We start from the raw sequence: 25701 nt of genomic DNA, 5'->3' as shown, positions 1-25701 counted from the left end.
TGGGTGGAAATTCTGTGTTGTTTTCATCTTTAGCTATTACAGATAATGCCCATAAAGGAAAACCTTATAGAAATGCTGTTTGGTATACAGGAATGTGTATGTTCTGGGTCAATTTCTAGAGATAGTATTGCTTGATGGAGAATAAAACCATGTACAATTTTGTTAGATTTTTCAAAATTTCTCTCAATATAAAATTGTAATAGCATATGACAATGCCATTCTTTAAAAGGAAAATTCTTGACAAAAGTAAAAAAAAATGTTTAAAAGGTCACATGATTGAATGATATTCAGTCATTTAAACTATGAAGTAAAAATTTATTAATATTACAGCACAATAATATCCATTTTAAATGCCCCAAATATGTAAACACATGTATGTTTATATACATGTAATATATTTATAGATATACTATAGAGTCAGTGTTTGTATGTTTATTTTAACATCATAAAAATCAAAATGGAGGGAAAAACTTTTAAAAGAGTAGAAACTAATATATACACTCACACCAAGTAATTTTTGTCTTATAGCGACAAAAGGCCCAATAGTGAGTCATTACTGATGCTCCCTCAAAGAAGAAAAATTAATCCTTTCAGACTAAATTAGAGTTTGTAGCAACTTTCCCATAAATTAAGAAGACTTTTAAGTAGCAATTCTGGAGCAATATGAAGTGTTTCTTATAATCTTAAAACTTGAAAAACACTATATTTCTAATTCTAGTCTTAGGCTAAAAAAATGAACAATTCATCAATTTTTAGGTTGTAGTTTTCTAATTCAAGAAAATAACCTGTTTAGAGTATTTTTCTTTTTGAAAATTACTCTGTATTAGACTAACCCTTAGACAAATTTTCCTCTAATTTGATGGAGTAAATCCAAATCTGTAAGTCCACTTATAAGCACAAAGCTCATAAAGTAATGACAAATCTGAAGTAATTCTGACACGTAAAGAACTATGACTCTTTAAGCACTCTGAATTGCAGATTACACTCTTTTGGGTATAAATTTTCTCTATAGTAATTCAGCTATATACATGTAAAATTCTAACCACCATCTTAAAAATGCAGCATCATATAAAAGTGTAATTTTCTGATATTCTTAGTTTATAGAGCATGACATTAATGTTACATGTGGCTCTTTTTTAGGAACTTTCTGTAACACATTATTCTGAAAATTCCAATTCCTTTGCCTATTTGATATGAAGCCAAACATTTATGGAAGTTTTTTTTTTCTTTACCTCTCTACAGTTATTTATAAGTTATTAAAACACTTTATATCTTTATTTTGAAACACTAATAATCTAATGTTTTAATGTTTTTTCCCTAAAATGATTACTTCTTCTTTTATTGGCAGATGATACAAGCTAGTGAAGGCAAACAGAATTAGCCACCCCAAAATATGTCTCTTTGTAATAAAAATTACACTGAGTTAATTAGTTTTAAGAAACTGCAGACACAGGAGAAGCTCTGGAAAGTGACTAAAGTTACCCTTTGTACGAGATATTTACGTTTAAAAGGGCAATCTCCATTTGTAAGAGTGTCTCCCTCTCTGTACCAGGCAGCGGAGGATGACCAAATCTCTAGAAACTCTTGTCAGTGGAGAAGGCACGGACTTAAATCTAACAACCTTACCCTTGTTTACTGTGTTTTTCCAGGTAACCTCCCATAACTGGTTCCCCACTGCCCAACACCTTTCTTTCGTCTCTAGCTGGAGATGGTATTTAAAGTGTTGGCTTGGCCATTTCATGGAGTTAATGTATACAGGCGATATACATGGTATTAAATTTTGGGTTTTCTCCTCTTAATGTTTCATTATAGTGGGGACTCAGTCAAGAACGCAGACAGAGAGTGGGAAAATTAATTTTCTACCCCTACAGTTTGGAGACCGATGATGGGGCTTGCTGAGGCACCATACTTGCTCTGGAGTCTGCAGATGGGATTCTGGAAAACTGGCAGAAGCTGGCTAAGGGTAATAATTCTTACCAAAGGCAGATCTCCTGGATCTGTCTCTATAGTGCCTGGTTCAGAGAGGAAGGTAAGCATTTTTTGTCCCTTCCTTTCCAAATGTAGATTAAAGGGAGAAAATACCTGCGTGAATTAGTTTCTTGACTATAGCAACTTTGGTAAAGATTTTTTCTGAGTACTCTTGTTTTATATTGACCCACTTTCCTCCCAGAGAGATAGTAATTGTTTGCTTTTATCTGTCCTTTCTATCATTTGTTATAAGGAGGAGAACCATAGCCTAGAGAGGTTTTCCTTCTATTTTATTCTATGCCTTAAAAGCTTGGCCTTGTAACCAGTGAGAATAGTCTCCCTGGGATCCACCAGTCAGAAGATGCATGTGTCGGCGTGCATCTAGTGGACAGCCCAGTAGCAGCAGTCTCATTGTCACCCCCACCTCCTCCAGTTGCCAGGGGAGTTTTGTCATAGGGGTCCCAGTCCCCCCCCAGTCAAAGGGGGCCTTTGACATCTCAAATTTCATTGTCTCTTTAATGCTGGAAAAGTCCCATTCTAGTAGCACCTGCCTGGTGTCACAGATTAGCAGGTCTGTAACTGAATGCATCACACGTTCTCACGAAAAACCAGAGACACCATTTTCACACCATTCTTACCACTGGTGACAACGAAGGTCTTTGCTTTCTTACGCTAACTGTGGGAGTGAATTTTCAGGATCTTGTGATGGCTGCAGCTTTTGCACACTCTTTTGGGATGCCTCTTGCATCTATGGTTAAGCCATAAAAAGCCTTATTGGTTTGAGTTTGCTATTGAGATATATAAGATCCTACTTGTCAATGGCCAGATGATGAATATTTTGAATTGGAAAAACCTCTGTACTTGAAAAATTTGTAGACAGCTTTCATTCTAACAATTGTCTTTTTGGTACTATGGACAGACCAGATTGAAAAGAGGACACTAAGAATTGAAATGGCTTGCCTTATAGACTCCTTTGACAAGATGAAGTTACAAAGCCTCATTAACCACAACTTTCAGAAGATACTATCAAATTTAGAGAACAGTTAGAAAGATCAGTGGACATCCACAGTCACGTTGGAACCCTGATTGGTAGCTAAACGGTGTTCTTCCCACCATGATTGTACTGTACTTGTCAGATAAACCAGATGGGCTCTTGGGAAAACCCCCTCACAGAAGAAACAGATGACCAGAATTTCTCCCAGGCCCTCCTACAAATGATCAGGAAATGGACCAGCTGGAGGCTGATGCTCAGGTGCTGATTGAAACAATAGCAGAGGCTTTCCCCGCTTAAGGTTAATTGGTCTAGGGTTGAATTGTACACTCGGGGAAAAATAAAAAGGAGAGCATTGTAAAGCCTTTGTTGAATGCTTTATATAGATTTTTAAAAGGCATACAGCATTAAACCCTAAAGCTCCAGAATACAGAAATCTTGATTTCCATCATAGTTGGAAATTTTCTACCTGATATAAAGCAAATTGAAAATAATGTAGTTGAATGGGCAGGTCAGTCCCTTGATATAATTTAGGCTACAACCAAATTCTTTGAGGAATTAGAAACAACTTTGTTTTTCAACTCTTCGCAAAACCAGAGTCTCAGCTCTAGAAATAATTCAAAGTCCACCTATCCTTTTTGCCCACGCCACCAAAGGTCCCCTATTCATCTCAAAATGCTTGCAAAAGGATCAGGACATTGGAAACAGTACTATCCTGCACCTAAGAAAAATAAAGTTTAAATAGTAATTATTCCCGGCCTCCGATAATATGCAAATATACCCCAAAACTCAATTTTGGAGAAAACTTGGATACTTTCTCTGTGTTTTTGAAATGTAAATTTTCTACCGCATCTTAAAAATTTTCTACCCCTTCTTCTCTAGGACCTAAGAACCAATCCTTGAAATGTAAACTTTAGGGAGATGTTTCTCATCAGCAAGAGAAAAAAGGAGTTATTTGGAAAATGGGCAAATGAAAAATTCCAAGTCTCTTCTTTCACAAATACTAGCAGGAAAAAGGAAAAAAGAATGTTTACCCATCTTAGTGGACAAACTTCCAGAAACACAATTTGGACCCAACTGTTCTCTTATAAACTAGCGAGTCTCTTATAAACTAGTCAGGTACTAATATTATACCTGACTCATAGCTAAAATTTTAAAATGAAAGCTGTAAGATATATATTTCTATCTGTAAGATATATATTTCTATCTGTATGTTTACAGATATCTATATATGTATGTTGTAGATGTGTGGTATTTTTCTACCTCCAGATGTTATTGCTAAAATTAATCTGTAAAAGAGCTCTATTTAATTGACAAAATAAGTGCTTTATAAATTAAGTATTCCTAAAACTCTCAGAAACATAGAAACTAATCCAATTTTAAAAAACCACAGAATCTTGGATGATCTCCAGTAAATAAAGCTAGTTGAAGTTTGTTGGTTTAATTAAAATAGACATGTCTTCAGTGTCATTAAATATAATGCAGACATCCAACTCTCATTCTACTTTGGTTTACTAGTTGAAGAAAGTTCATATTACCTCTGTTAACAAAATTTGTAAACAAGAAAAATAGTTTAGGATGATGGCTGACTTTGTCAAATATCTCACAAAGTTTTCATGAGTAGTTTAAACATAATTGCTGAGAACACGTGATTTTAAAAGGATAAGAGTTTTTAGGTGAATGTTTTAGCAATAATTATGTATTATGGTACATCTATTTAAATAGCTTCCCAAATCATTTTGGTAACTTCAATGCTTAGAATTTTGCTGAGTTAAGTGATAGAAATTTATCAAATATCTAGATTATTTCCAAATAAGATAAAATATCAAACATGATTATTAAACATAAGCTTATCTACTTTTGGCTTCCTATTATAGAGGAACTAATTACATTTGGGTTTGTTAGTAAACATTTCTTGTGCCACATCGAAAGATTTTACTATTAAAAGGAGCACATGCTTCTAAAATTATAAAATGTATTAATAATTAATTTGCCAATGTAAAGAACGCTGTAGTAACATACAGTTTATAATTGCTTACATTTTAGTTTTCACTATAAAGTTCATAAGGGTTAAAAATTCTAATTAATGTGATTAAAACTAGTAGAAACAGTAAGGGAAACAACTGCAAGGAAAGTAAGATGTGTTTTTGGCTAAGCAAATGTATGAGGTATGAAACTCCTAGAAATCTGATCTATACTGGTATAAAGTACTTCTATTTATTATTTTTTTAATGTATGTCAGACACATAATCAAATTTCCTTGTCAACTGCATTGTTATGCACTCTCATCGGATCTTTAACAGTAGCTACTTTTAAGTATTTGTCATTTACAGACAGTTATTATTCTACTTTCATGCTTTTGCAAAAGCGCTTAATCTTCAAGGAAATTCACGAAAAGGACTCTAACAAGCACTCTAGAATACCAATTCCTGATAACTTGAAGATCATGAAACCCAACTAGGTAAGAATTGCCAGAAATAATGCAAGAACTGGATTAATGAAGAGTTAAGATTTAATAACATGGGAATGAATGAAGTGATGAGGATGAATATAATTTTTATGACTTTTTGTTTGAAACACTGCTGGTTCTTTAATGCGTTGTTTTTCTAGACCTAAGGAAACCTTTTTCTTTTCTCTTGAGCTAAGTATGAATTAAAGCAATTTGGCAAAGTATGAGTTTGTGAATAAAGATGAAACAATTACTTCTTCTCCCTAGCTGATCCCTCCATAATTCAGAAACTCTAAGTATTTTTATATACTTATTTGCATAAATTCAACAAGACTCTGTTCTTATAACAGGACAAAACTGGAAACACTGGCTATATTGCCAAGGCTTTGACTGGAATGTCATATTGGAGAATGTGCCTAGAATCAGATGACCACATAACTTTAAGAAACTAAGTTTGATTTTATGAAGCCAATAATGTCCCTTAGAAAAATAGCCTGGTACCTTGCTTACAGGGTTCCCAGAAACCTTCCCAGGTGAATAAGGAATTTCAACTTTCTGGCAGGTACAGGAATATCAAGATATTTTTATACCTTAAGAGATATATAGGACTTCCCTGGTGGCGCACTGGTTGTGAGTCTGCCTGCCGATGCAGGGGACGTGGGTTCGTGCCCCGGTCTGGGAGGATCCCACATGCCGTGGAGCGGATAAGCCCGTGAGCCATGGCCGCTGGGCCTGTGCGTCCGGAGCCTGTGCCCCGCAACGGGAGAGGCCACAATAGTGAGAGGCCCGCGTATCACACACACAAAAATAAAATAAAGAGATATATATATAGGTTTTGCAGGCAAAGTCTGATGGTAACATTTTGGCTTGGCTTCCTAGCCTTGAGGCTTTTAGAGGTTCAATCTGTGATTCTTTATGAAAGTTCTGGCAAAGCAGATTTAAAAAGAACCTGTAGGGCTTCCCTGGTGGCGCAGTGGTTGAGAGTCCGCCTGCCGATGCAGGAGACACGGGTTCGTGCCCCGGTCCGGGAAGATCCCACATGCCGCGGAGCGGCTGAGCCCGTGAGCCATGGCCGCTGCGCCTGCGCGTCCAGAGCCTGTGCTCCGCAACGGGAGAGGCCACAACAGTGAGAGGCCCGCATACCGCAAAAAAAAAAAAAAATAAAATAAAAATAAATAAATAAAAATAAAAAGAACCTGTACAATCACTATTCTTGCTGCACTTATGTAAATAAACAGGCCAAGTTTAATGACACTAGACCTATTTTGCAAACGTTTTAGTCTTATTGTGATTGTCTTTGGTAAAAATGAGTGATTATAGAGGGACATGTTTTAGTAGCATATCTTTGTGGATATTAGATTCTAGTCCTATTAATTATCGTAGTTTTTTATTTTAACCTGCAAACTGGAATGGAAACTTTCAGTTTCCTCAAATATCTTGCTACAATACAACTCTTCAAACTCATTTCCAATTTTCTCCCACCCTTCTAACTTGGAATGGGTGAAAAGAAAAGCCCTTTCCTAAAGCTCTGCAAACTGAATGCGAACAACTTGATATAAACGTAACAGAAATCACCACAACGACTCATGTATAGACAATCTTCCATGTCTGTTGATATATGGGACACTCAAAGTTTCCCTAAACACCTGATAATATCAGAGCCAATCAAACGGAAAAAGATGCTTTGAGCCTGACATATAGAAATCTTGACTGGCTGATGCCTGGACTCAGAAACTGAGTTATAGTTTGTTCTAACCATTAATCTTTATCTTTCTTTTTCTAAAGGAATGCCTCTTACTAAGTTCCTGATTGCAAGCACAGTATAGACCTAACATTGGAAGCCCGTTTGCAAGAGCAGTCCTGAAATGAGACACAACAGTTTAACTGGACTGACCTATTCTCAGGGCTAAGACACTGGTTCAGTGAAATAATGGATCAACTCATCAACTCCGCTTCTGAACTGTGGGACTTCTTGGGGAAGTTTTAGAGGCATGACTTAAGGGGAGCAGAATCTGACACGCTAAAATATGTCTCTTTGGCATAAGGATCATCTTAAGCTGATTATTTCTAAGTAATTACAGACACAGGAGAAGCTCTGAAAACTGAATAAAAGTTACCCTTTTGTAAGAGACATTAACATTTATAAGGGCAATCTCTACTTTTAAGGGTACCTCCCTCTCTATACCCAGAAGAGAGGATGATTAAATCTCTAGAAACTTTTATCAGTGGAGAAGGCACCAACTTAAATATGCCAAATAACCGTACCCTTGTTTATTCTACTTTTTCTGATAACCTCTATAACTGGCCTCCCTGCTGTCCAACATCTTTCTTTTGTCTTTAGCTGGAGACAGTATTTAAGAAGGTAGCTTGGGACATTTCAGGCGTTAACCTAGCTTTCCTGTGTATCTCCCATCTATACCAGATGTACACACGTTACTAAACGTGTTTTTGTCTTGTTATTCTGTATTATAAGGGTATCTCAGCCCAGAACCTAGACGGGTAGAGGGAAAATCATTTTTCTTCCTCTATACAAGTATTCTCAAGTTCCAAAGTATGAGATAAGTAGTTGAGAAACTTCTGGATAGAGAAAGACCATTATGAGTGCTAATGACCTTGACAGATACTATCCTATTTTGTGCTGCTGAAATCAAGTTACAAGTAGGAGATTGTCAGAGAACAGCAGATATCATAAGAAAACAAAAGGGGGAAAAAATGAAGTAATTTAATTAATTAAATCTGATAGCCTGATTAAACAAAGCCTCAACCATGACAAAACAGAAAAGCCATCAGTTGGTATAATGAAAAAAATAAAGTACTGTCACATCCTTATGCTAAGGCAAAAAATTGTCATCATTAGCATTTCAATTTAGAATATATGGTTTTATGATTTCTGCATATTGAAAAAGTAATGTTTTTAGGGAGTCATTGTGACTATTACCTTTAAAAACATTTAAATATTAATTTATACAAAGTGTAATACAATTGGCTCACAAATATACTCAGCCAATATTTGTATGAATCCAATTTAATCATATTAAAATTCGAATAGCCATTTAAAACATATTAGTGTATAATTTGTTAATTCTTATTATATACATACAAAAGTTGAAAAAAATTGCATCGGATCCTACCTTCTATAATAAGTAGAGTAAATAAAAGTAGATTCTTTTTTATACCTATGTCATGCAGGTGTTTCTCTGTGTGTATTGACAGACTATGTGTTTTGGTGTATATATAAATATATTTATCTATATAAATATTTTGTATTTATATTGCAAAGATGTGTATATATATATAAAGAATAAATTTCCTTTTACAGATTTTCCTGATTGTAGACCACATTAAAGGAAACCATTGTTTTCCCTAGAAATAATATAAATCTCCAAAGATTTACATTGAACAAGTACTTGAAGAAAGTCTTAGAGCTTAAATTAATACAAATTATGATTCGCTACAACTGCATAGTACATCATCAACAGATATTGAGAGATGCCCTTAGCATATACATTGTGTTTTCTTCCTTCAGAAGGGACCCCCTATTATGCAATGCCACTTAGCCCACTGGAAAATACTAAAATAACTTCTAAAGTTTTCTAAGGCAAATATTTGAAATTTTGAAGTTAGATTTCCTATAGAAATGGCAATCTATGAGATGGAAGTAGAAGTGGGTTGGGAGAAATTTTTTTCAACAAATATCTACTTTTCTTCTCTCCTATCAATGCTATCACAGAGTCAAGATAATTTTAAGCAAATATGATCGAACATCACTATTAGTAGATGAAAGGGAACAAAATAAACTAGCACAAAACATGCCTCTTTGGCAAATGGATTATCTTGAGCTAGTTATTTTTAAGAAATAGCAGGAGAAGCTCTAAAAAACTGCGAAGTTACCCTTTGTAAGAAGAATTCACATTTTTTAAGACAAACCTCCATTTGTAAGGGTCTCTCTCTCTCTCTCTCTCTCTCTCTCTCTCTCTACCAGGAAGAGAATGACCAAATCTCTAGAAAATTCTATTAATGAAGAAGGCACCAACTTAAATCTGCACAACAACCATACCCTTGTTTACTGTGTTCTTCCTGGTAACCTCCCATTACTGCCCTCCCTACCCCCATCCTTTTGCCTTCAGCTGGAGGTGGTATTTAAGGTGGTGGTCTGGGCCATATCAGGGCATTACTGTTTTCCTGGGTATGTCCCACTTATACAGGAAGTATACATGCTACTAAACTTGTTTGTTTTCTACAGTTATTCTGTCTCCTATCGTGGCGGGCAGACCTCAGCCAAGAAGGTTAGAGGGTAAGTTATTTTTCCTCCCCTACATAATTTAAGCTAGATAAAATATTTGTGGGTGTGCTCTTTTGCTTTGTTTTAATGAATATTTTTACAGTTATAATTTTCATAGTTAACACTAAGCCTTGCTATTTTCCCCATGAGAATTTCAACCACAAATTCACTTAACGAAAGAATTATCAGTTAACTAACACCAATTCTATGTAGCCAGAAATGAATTAAAGACCTGGAGACATTCCAGGAATGATCTAGCTCCTACATAAAGACTCAAAACTTTAAAAGGAACCATTCAATGTAATACTGTTAAGGACAACTGCATGTTGTCACCCATGTTTTAAAATCACTGGTTGTCTATGCTGACTTGCATTGAATTTGTCTAAAAGTTACAAAGTAGTCACTGCAAAATATTTGTTTGATATAACAAAGAAATATAGAATAAAAATGTAGGATAGCAATATGTACTTCTGTATGGTTTTTGTGAATAAAGTAAAACAATGCATACTGATTTGTTACTGATTTTTAGGATTATAAAAATATCATCAGAGTCTTTGTTACTCTATTCATTTAATTTTCACCAAGTAATTATTGAGTGCTTTCTTTCTTTGTTCACTGTTAGTAGCACACGTCTAATAAATGGCATGTGCTGATATACAATGAAGTGTAACTATACATTTAAAGTTGATAGATTCCGCTCTGCCTGGGCTGGAAGAAGAGTGGTACACAGAGAAGAGGATGGAGAGAACGCAGGCAAAAAAAAGAAAGAAGAAAAGCAAATGTAATTTACGTAGTATAGTCGATTCGACGGTTTTCTTCTCAGTGCCCCTAAGTGAATATGATCGAAGAGGCTGAGCAGGCTGTTCCCTCAGGTGGCCTGGGTTCCCCTAATGTGAGTCTCTTGACGTACTGGGTCTGATTCTAGGGTTTAATGGTCCAGAATGCTTTTTTTTTTTTTTTCCCCATATTGCAGGGCCTCTACATGAAGCATACTTTTCTCATCTAGGGCTGCAGCCAAGATACTGCACTTTGTTCCGACTGAGGCTCTTCGAGGAGTTCCAAGGAGCACACATCACAAAAGGATTTCTGGCTAAAGGTGATTTTTCACCTCACCTCCTTCAAGCCTCACATCTCACACCTCATCCTCAGACCTGCCCAGGTCACTCTATTTAAAAATTTTGGATGGTAGCCCTGACCACAGCCCTACATTTACAATGATCTTTTCCCTGTGTTATTTTCCTCTTTTACATTGCATTAGTAGCTTCTAACACACCATACACTTTACTTATTATATTTTTTATTTTAAGTATAATAAAGTGCAAGCTCCCTGCGGGATTATTTGTTGTTTGGTTAAAGGATGTATCTCAAGTACCCAGAACAAGGCCTGGCTTCCAGTAAACACTTAGTGATATTTGTTCAACGATGCATATATGAATCTTCAAAAGCGATGCCCTTAGAATTTCACCAATAGATAAGCTGATTCCTCCATTAAATATTAACAAGCACCTGTGGCAGTCGATGTTTCCAGTGTTTTTCATCAATGTTTTTATATGAAAGTTACCCTTAATGTAATATGAAAAACTGTAGTTCAAAAGAAAATCTAGAATATATCATTCAGTTTTTAATTCTGATTTTTTAATTTGTAAAAATTAACAGAAATACCTGAGATAAGTAAATATTAAAGAATGAAGCATACTGGGGAAAGGTACTCATCTACTAAACACTGGGGCACACTGATGTATGATCAGGATAAGCACTGAGTTTAAGAAAGATGATAGCAACGAATGGATCCAAAATAGGTTTAAGAAACTACAGTTTATTAGCAGCTGGATGAGGGAGCCTAATTGATAGTTATTCAATTCTCAGCATTGGGCTTAACCCATAAGCTGACATAATGTGTTAGCATAACACAAAATACTCTCCTGCTCTAATAGCTAATAAAACAATTAATTACTTTTATTCCTTACATGATGAACTATTTCATATTTGTTAGAACTCCCTGCACACTACTAACTGTGCCAGGAGGGATCCAAAATTAAATCTAAGAAAAACAGCATAAATTGAGAATACACAGGTAATTGTTTTGAGTTTTTCAAAGTGTGTATTCATAATGCAACTAGTTAAGTAGAAAGCTGCATTTACAAAGTAAATCCCACCATTTGGAAAATGCGTTAAAATATTTGGAGAACACACAGTGCTGTGAGCGTACATTTCCAAACTGATTTATGCTTCACTCATACATGACAGACAAAATGTGTGATGTCACAATGTGGTTGATTTTAAAAAGTCAAATGAAAACCATTAATGACATTTAGACTAACAGTGATTAACAGTATTTGATGAAATACCTGGTAACTTTAAAACTCTTAAAGAAAATATGAACAAAGCATTCCCAGTTCAACTAAACATTTCTTTTTAAATATAAGTGTAAAACATATACTAATGAAAGGAAGATCTTCTTAAACCTTTAGTGCTTCTGCCTCTAAGAGTAATCTAGAGACCCTGTGACAGTTCTGAGTCAAATTCAGGCACTAATTGAAAGGAAAATTTACACCCAAAGTCAATCAGCCACATTTAAAATGACAATCTTCTGTAGACCATGAAAAGGAAGTTAAAAAACTGTCCATAAAGTTGTCAAATTAGTAAAAGGATCTGAATTTTCTCACTGCCAGAATATAAAATTTCACTGTAGCTTTTTGGTTGTTCATGCTCAATTACTTTAACCAAAATGTTCTTTGCAGTAGTTCAAACTATAAAGTGTTTATAGGCAGCATATGTGCTTTGTTGAAGTATCTACTTATACAACTGATGTAATAAGAAGAATCCTGCCTACCTCTTAATGTAATCTTGTAATTGGCAACACTGCTAACTGACAGAATCTATTCATATTCTCTCCAGTTTTAATAACTCAAGTGACACCTAAGAAATTATTCTTTGATCTTTCAATAAACTAAGCCTGTGCAGACAGAGGAGGGTGAAAGAGGTTAAACTGGCATTGATTATTTAAGACACATTCATCACTTATTTAACAATCTCCCTTATCACAAGAACTACTGTGTTTACAGGCCCTTGCTGAGATACTGAATTTACTTTTAAATAATTCTTGCCATGTGCATTAGAAATCAGAGCACACTGTACTCTAACATTAGTTTCAAGTCTCCTGATAAATCTGTTGCAGGCTAGAAGTTGTTTATTGTACAAACCTTTGAACTTATTCAGTGTAGTGGATATTTGGAAATTTCTTTTAATAGTTTTCATTATAATTAATATCTTCTGGGGATTCTATTTCCTTTCTAAAGCAAAATGTGTAGTAACAGCTGTCTTCCCAAGGAAATTATATTAATAGATACTTGTCTCTTATATTCTGACATTCATATCACTGAAACATGATCCATAATGATCTGTAAAAAACAATTTGTGGCGAATATTGACAGTTTTAGAAAAAAAAATAAGAGACAAAAAAATCATCCATAATGTGCATGATTTCTACAAGATTTTTCATTATTTTTTTCTGATAAATACTACTGCAAATTACAAATAAATATAGCATATAGTTGGTATATATATTTGTGAAAAATTAAATGTCAAATTATATTTCCTGAGAAAATGTAAGCAAAATGTTATGTCAAAGGATAATGATTCTTATTGAATATAAGAATGTAAAAAATGATTTATAGATATTGAAAAGTATAGAAAATATATTTCAGTCATGAAAAAAGTTATACTATTGATGAATAATATTCCAAATAGTCACACAATTTATCACATTTAAAATGCTTTACTTATTTCTATTTCGTTTATATAAAATATTTCCCTCCCCAGTTTGTTCAGCACAAATTGCCCTAAAATCTATTACGACACTTACATCTAGTTACTGGCCTAGGGTTCTAGATGCATATTTTTGGTAATTAATTTGCTGATTCTGATGATTGTCCTACAACATATCACCAGGAAGTATAAAGTATGAAATCTTTAGAACCTATCATTCTATGCTAATGACTAACCCAAATCATATCAGACACTTGAACAAGGTGGTCCTTTAAGGACTCACTACCAAAAAATTATTACTCTTTAACCAGTAAAATACATTAAGCGCTCACTGTCAGATATGAAAAGAAGCTACGAATGATGAAGAATTAACTATGATCATGGCTTTTAAAATTTTTATTTATATGTCTGGAGAACTAAATAGCATTGATATAAGAAATTTTGTAAAAACAAGAAAAGTATGGGTCATAGATATGCATTAAAATGCATAGGAAATTGCTAGTAGCTATAACTTAGCTACCTCACCTATTGAATTATTGTGGTAAACCGCATTTGAACTTAATAAAAACCATTTATTTTAAAAAATATTAAACATTAACATAATTTAAATAACAGAAAGCACTGGTATTCAAGAAGTATTGTAGTCAGAATATTGATATCTAGAATATTTAGGTATCTAGAATAAACATTAAATGAATATAAAAGAATAACAAAAGAAAAGCATAGCTTTTAATGCTTTTTTAAATTAAAAAATAATGTACATAAATATCTGAAAACAATTTTTTCTGGAATTGAAAACTTTGGTTTATATCCTCATAGAGACAGCTTTATGTTAAATATGTTAATATACTTCGAAAGGCAACACAAGGGTAACATCATATTTATGTTATAAACACAAGGACATGCAGATAGACATATACTTTATCATTATACCCCTTCATGAAACTTAAAATTCTCTCTCTTCTACTAATACTTGTCAATAAAGTGGTAAAAATAATATTAATGCATTTTTTAAAAATGAGATTTCTCACAAATGTTAGATAAAAGATAAGGAAGATAATTCCCTTATATTTCCATCAAAAGGTAATTTAAAGTCATGAACTTAGGCAAAGTGAAAATTTCATTGCTTTATTTCAGATAGGCATTTGAATCAAAGTTGTCCAAGATCATTTAGTGTTACTAGAAGCCATCTTGTATTAAAACATCTTTTATAATCCTATTTTGACAGTTCAACAAGTATTTCACACTGAGAACAAAATGCTAACTTTCAATTAAATTACTTTCTGCAACCTGCACCAAAGCCCAAGGGCTAAAATGGTATTGTAAATTTCTCTGCAAAGTTCTGTTTCCTTTTATGTGCCAGACTGTAAAACTGATATGGTTGGCCCTTAGTGATTGCAAACATAATAACTTTATCAAACAGTTAATAAATTAGTACTCTTAAAAATAAATTGTCCTAGTATTCTAATATGTCTCTTCCACATGTCTGCAAATTCACTAATTCAAAAGACTGTATTAGAGTTGTTGGTTTAAAGAAATTAATAAGACACTGGTACGCTAGTTGGTGCCTGTAATTATCTTTTTCAGTCCCAGAAGGTATTTGGGAATTATTTAAGAGCCAAAGATGAATGGTGAACCATTAATCCTATTAAATCAATGCATGGGCCCAGCAGCAGCAGAAGTAAATAAGCTGTGGAGGTCTGAATACCAATAAAAAAGATAAAAATGGTTTTATATAGCTACTTACATCATAGCCTAGAAGTTCAGTTTGTGTGGATTTATCTACTCTTGAAGCAAAAGCCTTCTGTAAATGCTGAACTTTGTCCTGCAAAAAAAAAAAAAAAAAAAAAAAGCAAAACCAAAAACACATTGTTGGTGAGTCATGTGCTTCTACACTAATATTCCCCACTTATTAAAATTTGGTTACTGTACAATTAATGATTCTTTGTGTGCATACTTCGCTTAAACATTTAGAGCTTTAAATTTCAGGTCATAATGACTCCATCTTTGGCATCTTTTCTTTTAGTACAGGAACCACTGAGTCAGGATCATGGTTGAATGCTAGAAACATGATTTGCTTAAATGTGAGATCAAATGATTATACTGTTTTTTGTTAGCTGTTGTGTTTTGTTTGGTTTGGTAAATTAAATTGATAGGATTTTGCGGATCTCGTTTCAGAGCATTTACATTTAAAATCCAAAACATCTTCAATAACTAATACCATCCAGTGTATTCCATTTAGTATGTTTATATTTTTTTATCTTTATTTTTTTGCTTCTTAATTGTCTCCTTCTGGAATCTACACATTTAGAAATCTGCTGTTTAAGGGATCTGACATGACTCCAATCCTGTTATAACTAAGGGACATAATGCATGAAGGATGTCTGGGATTTCATATCTCAAATGCAAATGTACTAATTCTGATTAACTAATGTGACTGGCCTCTGGCTGGGGTCCTCTTATTACCAAATGTATCACTTAAAAGGAGATCATGAGCATAATTATTGTAATGTGTTCATTGTGTGTCTGGCACAGCTGGGAGTGCTGTACTCACATGATCACATCTCATCTTGGGAGTTTTACTACTATTACCACCCATTTTGAAGGAGAACAATACAGTTTACAAAGTTTAAGTAACTTAAGTTTCCCAAGAAGTTCATGTGATTCCACTAGATTCTGTTTTTGCCTTAAGTTGCTTTAAAGGAGAATTTGTTTCCCTTACTTGGTCAATAAAATAGTTGTATAATATTTTAATGATAAAAACTGATTTAACTCATCATTTCACTTCTTCCAGGAAGATACACTGGTCATCACAAACCTCACTACCAACATACAAAACTTGTCTTTCCTCTCCTCCTCTCCTCCCCTCTGCCATCCCTCCCTTCCCCTCTCTGTTCACCCTCTCTTTGCTTTAAATTCTTCTTGAGATATTCAAGTTATCCAAGCTGTTTAACAAAGTACATACATAATTTAGGTAAACATAATTTGATACTGAAATATATCAAAGAAATATTTTATGGACTATTAATGTCCCAACCTTCTAACTTCCCTATTACAAAACTTCTAGTGCTGCTATTCAGACAAAAATGAAAATGGAGATTAGATAACTCAAGAAGATGTAATGTGAATCGGGAAGGTTTTAATTGTTTTAAAAGAATAAGTGAAAATGTGGCCACATTTTCCAAAATAAATTTAAAACAAGAAATAACAAGTTGTATTTATTTAGACTTCTTTTGGAACTGGGAAGAGAGCAAAAAGGTAGTAGCAGGTAAAGGAACAAATAACATTTGCTCTCAGTGAATGGTTGTTTAGAAAAATGGCTGAAATGGGTTGGAGTCATAAGTATTAGAAAAATAAGTTATAAATCTGTATGTATATAAATGTTTGTATATGAATCAGAAACTACACTACTGCATACAGTGGGGAGGAATAGATAGCAAATACTTGCATTATGCTTTCCCCATATTTTTTATTTTCAAGGGCTTCCACTCTAAAGATAGGAGTTGAAAAGGACTGGTAAACTCTGGTCCATTGGCCTGAGTTTTAAGACTAAGGAAATTTAAATCAAGATAAATGAAAAACTCACAAAGCTTCATTAACCAAAAGCCTAATAAAAGCAAAACAAATAAACCCTAAATAAAGAATAGTTACCTTCAGAAGTTTTAAAAGAAAAAAATCACAGATATTTCTAATGAAAAATTCAATGCTATTCCCTTTTGCAGGCATTTCCACAACAAATATATATTTGAATTATTTATTATGTATACACTTGTATGCCATATTCAAATGTAGAGAGTAAATTAAACGTTTGCAATTGACTTAGGTGCACAAAATTAAGAATTAAATAATTCAGTGTAAGTTTATTTTATGTAGTAGGAAGAAAATTTATGAAACTATGATAATTTCTATAACAGAGTTAAATAAAGACTACATAGTTGTTGGGAGATAAGTCTTAATGAGTCTTTTGAATTTCTGAAAGACAGATGGAAATGTATGGATTGACAAATTTAATATATAATAAGAATATTATAGATAATAAAATAGAAAATATAAAAATAACTATTGCTAGATGATAGAACTGCAGATAATTTTTATTTATGTAAGAAATGAATATATACTAATTGTCTATATATATTTATATATATAATAGAGGAATAGAAACAAAGCATCATTATATTTTCATTTTCACACTGATCTGACACAATAAACATTTGATTAAAATTGATTTATTTCAGTATAGAGAAATAGACATTTCACCTTTCTGATGTAAATGTATTTGCACACCTTAATTCATCTATAATTTTTATTAAATGCACATTATGGGTATTGTTCAAGGTACAGGGGACATGAAGGGGAAAAAAATAGCTTCTTTTATTAAAAAAAAAAAACTTCCAGTGTGGAAAGATAGAGAAATCAAAGACAATTAGTACTCAGTATATAAGGTAAAGGTACTATAGAGAAGCTGGAGATATGTGTATGTGTTGGAGAGGAAACATAGGAAAGTTAAATAACTAGAATGCAGAAGCTACTGACCTCTCAACTAAGATGAGAAACATGAATTATTATTAGCCACTTGGAGTGGAAGGGATAGGGGTCTTTCTCAGGCAATGACATATGCAAATATTTCAAAGTCAGAGAGACCCTGACAAAGATATGTAAAAACAGCTACTAGTTCAAACTTGCCTAAGGAGAGACAATGAAAGGGACAATAGTGTGAAATGAGACTAGAGTGGTAAATCAAGTCCATGCCACAAAGGATAGAATTCTATATCAAAGGATTTTAGAGTTACCTTAATTTTTTAAATATTATTTTACAGTGAAAGGCCATAAGAATATTTTAACTAAATTACAACAGAACTTATTTAAATACTTCTTTTCACCTTGTATAAAAGACAGAATTAGAAGGAAGCAACCTGGAAAAGAGAAACAATTGAAGTACATTAAACTTTATTTTTCTGGACCATCAGTAAATTTACACATACATGTGATCTAACATGGCTTTCTTTCAGTATTTTCCTATGTAAGCAAACATTGCAATACCTTCTTCTAACCCCTCTCAGAGGGACAGAGGAGTATTGAAACAACTCAACTTTAGATAGATACACTTTATAAATAATTCTATCCCCCAAACAAAATATCTAATTGTTTAAATTTTCCTTTCCAAGCAATGACAATATCAATAATTCTTAGCAAAACACATCCTTTTTTTTAAATTTCAGATTCATAAAACATGTGCACTTAGAATTAACAAAAAGAAAAATAACTAGCATATTCTGTGGAAAAATGTAACCAAAATGGGATGAAAAAGAGGAATTTCATTATTTATATTTGCTGTTTTTACACTGCTGACTAATCTGACTTTTGAAAATGTGGAAGATGTGGATTTTACATAATATTGCTATATGAATTTAAAAATATATAATGATTTTCTCTCTAAATTTCCAAATAATTTCATCTGACATGAAGAGTAATATAACATCTGTATAGTAAAAGCCTGCTACCATAAATGAGTGCACATAAACCAAAGAAAACATGCATAGTTTACAAACTTACTAAGAGTAGTTACTTATATTCACATTTCCCTCTACTTCTGTAATCTTTACCACTACAACTATTACTAACAATAATAGATGCCATTAACAGAATATAGTTATATGCCAGGCACTGTACCAAGTAATTTATATGAATCCTCTCAAGAATGCACAATGTCTGTTTATGTCCCTTTTCAAAAGAACAGGAAACTGGCACTTAGGAAGTTGAAATCAGTTGCTAAAGGACACACAGGCTATTAAGTGAAACAGGCAAGTTGGAAAACTTTATCTGTCTCCAAACCCAAGTGTACTTTCTATAAAGATATTCTGACTCTGGAAAAGCTTACAAGTGGTACTGTTGCTCCCATTTCATATATGCAAGGACACATACGAAATGCAAAGTTGCTATACAGCTAATATGATAATAACACTGCTCTTGATGTTCATCCTGCCTATGTTCTCTTATGAATTCTACTAAGTAATTCAGCTTTACTGTGAAAACAGTTTAAGTACACTTAAGATTTATCAGTTTATTTCCTGTAAGAGCTACAATCCCATAAAACATACATTACTATAACCAGCAAAGCATTTTGGAGCATGAGTCAGGAATAAAATGATAAAGTTAATATAGAGTTAAAACATAAAATTGAAAGATGCAAAAAAGGAAACTGAAATAAAAACTAAATGTTGAAAGGCATGAAATCCTTTAACAATAGGATCAGTTCAAGCAGAGTAATAATCTAACAGTACATTCTGCTTAAGCTGCTAGAATCATTTCTGGTGTGTGTGTGTGTGTGTGTGTGTGTGTGTGTGTGTGTGTGAGAGTGTGAGAGTGTGAGTGTTTTATGTGCTGGTCAGTCACAGAAACTGCCTCTACAGTATATGTTGTCAATATAAAAAGGCTAGCTCCTAATTTCTTAAATTTAAATTTCACTAATCATACATACATATCTATGAAATGCCTGATCAAAGATATAATAGGTTCCACTGATATATGTACATTTTTGTACTTTCATGTGTGCACATGCAAGCACATGTCATTGAGGAAGGATTGAGGAGGAGGAAATGTGTAAAAAAAAAAAAGACAAAATAATCACAAAGCCAGTAAAACTGGCTTTTAAAATAAAGCCTCAAGTGACTAAGGAGCTTAAGGGAACTGGAAGTTATTTACTTTTATTTTAGAATTTATTTGTATTTATTTGCATTATTAGATACCATATTAACAAAAAATTATAAATATTTTAAACTCTACCATTTTATTAATCTACATCATTTACCTTAGATATGAACATCTATCATTTCCTAGAGCTTTTAAAAAACTATGAATGTCAAATGAAGTGCAGTAAACAAGCTGAAAAGAAAATATTAAATAATCCTAAGAAATAACTTGTTTATTTTAAATTATTTTAATTACCTACAAAGAAGTTTGTGAGATTCAAGACGAAAAGCAGATAACTTTTTAATAAACAGAACAGGCCTACTTGCAGTCGTTAGATTTATAATCTACGACAAGAGGAAACATACTCTTGAGGGTACAGACAAGATGGTGGAGTAGAAGGACTTGAGCTCACTTCCTCTCACCCAAACACCGAAATCACGACTAACTACTGAAGAACCATCAACAAAAAAGACATGAATCTACCAAAAGAGATATTCTACATCCAAAGACAAAGAAGAAGCCATGACCTGACAGTGGCAGAGGTGCTTTAACAATATAATCAAATCCTATACCCCCTGGGTGGGCAGCCCACAAACTGGAAAATATATTGCAGAGGCTCTCCCACAGGAGTGAGAATTCTAAGCCCCACGCCAGGCTCTCCAGCCTGGGGGTCTGGCATTGGGAGGAGGAGCCCCCAGAGCATTTGGCTTTGAAGGCCAGTTGGGCTTGAGTGCAGGAGCCCCAGAGGGCTGGGGGAAACAGAAAATCGACTCTTGGAGGGTGCACACAAGGTTTCACATGCACTGGGACCCAGGGCAAAGCAGTGACTTCATAGGAGCCTGGGCCGCACCTACTGCAGGGCTTGAAGCATCTCCCAAGGAGGTGAAGGTTGACTGCCACTCACCATGAGGGCAAGGACACTGGTGGCAGAGGCCCCAGTGAATATTCATTGGCATGAACTCTCCTGGAGGTCACCATTTTGGCACTGAGATCTGGCCTCACCCAACAGCCTGCAGGTTCCAGTGCTCCTATGCCTGAGGCCAAACCACCAACAGGGTGGGAACACAGCTCCACCCATCAGCAGACAGGCTCCCTAAATTTGTCCTGATCCCACAGCTGCCTCTAAACATACCCCGTGACATAGCTCTACTCACCAGAGGGATAACATCCAGTTCCACCCACCACTGAGCAGGCAAAAGTTCCTCCCACCAGGAAGCCTGCACAAGCCCCTGGACCAATCTCACCCACCAGGGGTCAGACAACAGAAGTGAGAGGAGCTACAATCCTGCAGCCTGAGGAATGGAGACCACAAACAGAGAAAGTCTGACAAAACGAGATGGCAAAAAAATATGTTCCAGATGAAGGAAAAAGATAAAATCTCAGAAGAACAACGAAATAAAGTAGAGATAGGCAATATTCCAGAAAAAGAATTCAGAGTAAAGATAGTAAAGAAAATTCAAGATTTCCGAAAAAGACTGAAGGCACAGTCCAAGAAGATACAAGAAATGTTTAACAAAGACAAACAGATGAACAATACAATAACTGAAATGAAGAACACAGTAGAAGGAATCAATAGTAGAAATGAGGCAGAACAACAAATAAGTAAGCTGGAAGACAGATTGGTGGAAATCACTGCTTTATTCTGCAGAACAGAATAAAGAAAAAAGAATGAAAAGAAATGAGAGCACTCTATGAGGCCTCTGGGACAATATTAAACTCACCAACATTCACATTATAGGAGTCCTAAAGGAGAAGAGAGAAAGGGCCTGAGAAAATATTTGAAGAGATTAATAGGAAAAAACTTCCCTATATGGGAAAGGAAACATACAATCAGGCCTAGGAAGCTCAGAGAGTCCCATACAGGATGAACCCAAGGAGAAACATGCTGAGACACATATTAATCAAACTGAAAAAAATTAGAGACAAGGATAAAATATTAAAAGCAACAAGAGAAAAGCAAAAAATAGCATACAAGGGAATCCCCATAAGGTTATCAGCTGATTTTTCAGCAGAAACTGGGAAGGCCAGAAGGGAGTGGTACAATATATTTAAAGGGATGAAAGGGAAAACCTACAACCAAGAATACCCTACCCAGCAAGGCTCTAGTTCAGATTTGACAGAGAAATTGAAACACTTTACAGACAAGCCAAAGCTAAGAGAATCAGCACCACCAAACCAGCTTTACAACATTCGCTAAAGGAAATCATTTAGATGGAAAAAAAAAAAGGCCACAACTAGAAACAAGAAAATTACAAATAGGAAAGCTCACCAGTAAAGGCAAACATACAATAAAGGTAGGAGATCATCCACAAAGAAATATGATATCAAAACCAGCGATTTACAAAAAAAACAAACAAACAAACAAACAAAAAATACCCCAGCAATTGTGAGGAGACTAAAAATGCAGGATATTGAAAATGCATTTGAAATTACAAGACCAGAAACTTAAAAGAATCTTGTGTATATATACAGACTGCTATATCAAAACCTCATGGGAACCACAAACCCAAAATCTACAATAGATAAACACACAAAAAAGAAAAAGCAATCCGAACACAACACTAAAGATAGTCATCAAATCCAAAGAGGACAAAAGAGGAAGGGAAGAAAAAAGACCTACAAAAACAAAGCCAAAACAATTAATAAAATGGTAATAAGAACATACATATCAATAATTACCTTAAATGTAAATGGATTAAATGCTCCAACCAAAAGACAGAGACTAGCTGAATGCATACAAAAGACCCATGTATATATGCTGTCTACAAGAGACCCACTTCAGACCTAGAGACACATACAGACTGAAAGTGAGGGGATGGAAAAGGGTATTCCATGCAAATGGAAATCAAGAAAAAGCTGGAGTAGGATTACTCATATATGACAAAAAAAACCTTTAAAGACAGTAAAAAGAGACAAGGAAGGACACTACATAATGATCAAGGGATCAATCCAAGAAGATATAACTATTGTAAATATGTATACACCCAACATAGGAGCACCTCAATATATAAGGCAATGCTAATAGCAATAAAAGGAGAAACTGACAGTAACACAATAATAGTAGGGGACTTTAACACCCTACCTACATCAGTGGACAGATTATCCAGATAGAAAATATATAAAAAAAAAACAGGACTTAAAGGACAGATTAGACCAGATGGACTTAACTGATATTTATAGAATTTTCCATCCAAAAGCAGCAGAATACTTGGTAAATTTGAGAAAACTGAAATCATATAAAGCATCTTTTCTGACCACAGTGCTATGAGATTAGAAATCAATTACAGGAAAAAAAACTGTAAAAAAACAAAAACATGTGGAGGTTAAATAGTATGTTACTAAATACCCAATGGATCACTGAAGAAATCCAGGAGGAAATCAAAAAATATCTAGAGACAAATGAAAAAGAAAGCACGAAGATCCAAAACCTACAGGATGCAGCAAAAGCAGTTCTAAGAGGGAAGTTTATATCAATAGACTCTTACCTCAGGAAACAAGAAAAATCTCAAATAAACAACCTAACCTTATACCTAAACCAACTAGAGTAAGAAGAACAAACAAAATCCAAAGTTAGTAGAAGGAAAGAAATTATAAAGACCAGAGCAGAAATAAATGAAATAGAGATGAAGAAAACAACAGAAAAAAAATCAATGTAACTAAAAGATGGTTCTTTGAAAAGATAAATAAAATTGATAAACCTTTAGCTAGCCTCATCAAGAAAAAAAGGTTGAGGGCTCAAATCCATAAAATTAGAAATGAAAAAAGGAGAAGTTAAAACAGACACCACAGAAATACAAAGGATTGTAAGAGATTACTACAAGCAATTCTATGCCAATAAAATACACAACCTAGAAAATGGACAAATCTTAGAAAGATACAATTTTCCAAGATTGAACCAGGAAGAAACAGAAAATATGAACAGACCAATTGCCAGTACTGAAACTGAATAAGTGATTTAAAAGCTCCCAACAAACAAAAGTCCAGAACCAAATGGCTTCACAGGCAAATTCTATCAAACATTTAGAGAAGAGTTAACACCTATCCTTCTCAAATTATTCCAAAAAATTGCAAAGGAAGGAACACTCCCAAACTCATTCTATGAGGCCACCATCACTCTGATACCAAAACCAGATAAAGATATCACACACGCGCACACACACACACAATTTTACATGCCAATATCACTGACAAACACAGATGCAAAAATCATCAACAAAATACTAGCAAGCCAAATACAACAATACATTAGAAGGATCATACACCATGATCAAATGGGATTTATCCCAGGGATGCATGGATTTTTCAATATTTGCAAACCAATCAATGTGATACATCAGATTAACAAACTGAAGAAAAAACATGATCATCTCAATAGATCCAGAAAAAGTGTTTGATAAAATTCAACACCCATTTATGATAAAAAAAAACTCTCCAGAAAGTGGGCATAGGGGGTATATAACTCAACATAATAAAAGCAATATATGACAAATCCACAGCTAACATCATAATCATTGGGGAAAAGCTGAAAACATTCCCTCTGAGATCAGGAACAAGAGAAGGATGTCCACTCTCACCACTTTTATTCAACATAATTCTGGAAGTCCTAGCCACAGCAATCAGAGAAGAAAAATAAATGAAAGGAATCCAAACTGGAAAAGAAGTAAAGCTGTCATTGTTTGCAGATGACATGATACTATACATAGAAAATCCCAAATATGCCACCAGAAAACTACTAGAGCTCATCAATGAATTTGGTAAAGTTGCAGAATACAAAATTAATACACAGAAATCTGTTTTATTTCTATACACTAACAATGAAAGATCAGAAGTAGAAATTAAGGAAACAATCTCATTCACCATCGCATCAAAAATAATAAAATACTTAGGAATGAACCTACCTAAGGAGGCAAAAGTCCTGTACTCCAAAAACTATAAGGAACTGATGAAAGAAACTGAAGATGACACAAACAGATGGAAAGATAGAACATGTTCTTGGATTGGAAGAATCAATATTGTGAAAATGAGTATACTACCCAAGGCAATCTACAGATTCAATGCAATCCCTATCAAATTACCAATGACATTTTTCAAATAACTGGAACAAAAAAATATTAAAATTTGCATGGAAACACAAAAGATCCTGAATCGCTAAAGCAATCGAAAGCAAGAAGAACAGAGCTGGCTCCCTGACTTCAGACTATACTACAAAGATACAGTAATCAAAACAGTATGGTACCAGCACAAAACCAGAAATATACATTCAATGGAACAGGATAGAAAGCCCATAAATAAATTCACACACCTATGGTCAATTAATCTATGACAAAGGAGGCAAGAACATACAATGGAGAAAAAACAGTGTTTTCAATAAATGATGCTGGGAAAACTGAACAGCTACATGTAAAAGGATGAAATTAGAGCATTCTCTAACACCATACTGAAAAATAAACTCAAAATGGATTAAAGACTTAAATGTAAGACAAGATACTATAAAACTCCTAGAGGAAAACATAGGCAGGACATGCTTTGACATAAATTGCAGCAGTATCTTTT

The 25701-nt window shown here is 34.1% G+C and overlaps 1 protein-coding gene across 13 annotated transcripts in view; it reads right to left on the bottom strand.

The window, feature by feature from the left end:
* CCSER1 (coiled-coil serine rich protein 1) overlaps nt 1-25701 on the bottom strand; it is a 1267249-nt gene that overhangs the window by 555806 nt on the left and 685742 nt on the right. For 8 of the 13 annotated variants that reach the window (XR_010840963.1, XM_059067337.2, XM_059067340.2 and 5 more), the window contains one exon: nt 15206-15283. The exons of 2 other annotated variants lie outside the window; for them this stretch is intronic. Coding sequence is in view for 10 of the 11 variants with exons in the window: in XM_059067337.2 (XP_058923320.1) it covers nt 15206-15283 (78 nt within the window). In the remaining variant the exon portion in view is untranslated. Of the gene's footprint in view, nt 1-15205; nt 15284-17671; nt 18372-25701 lie in introns of those variants that run through there. 3 more of the 13 variants (XM_067035512.1, XM_067035513.1, XM_059067354.2) reach the window with 2 other exon arrangements.

Source organism: Kogia breviceps, chromosome 6 (genome assembly GCF_026419965.1).
Source record: "Kogia breviceps isolate mKogBre1 chromosome 6, mKogBre1 haplotype 1, whole genome shotgun sequence".
NCBI classification, from domain to species: Eukaryota; Metazoa; Chordata; class Mammalia; order Artiodactyla; family Physeteridae; genus Kogia; species Kogia breviceps.
Note: the sequence above shows the minus strand (reverse complement) of the source record. Positions and strands in the feature narration are given on the sequence as shown.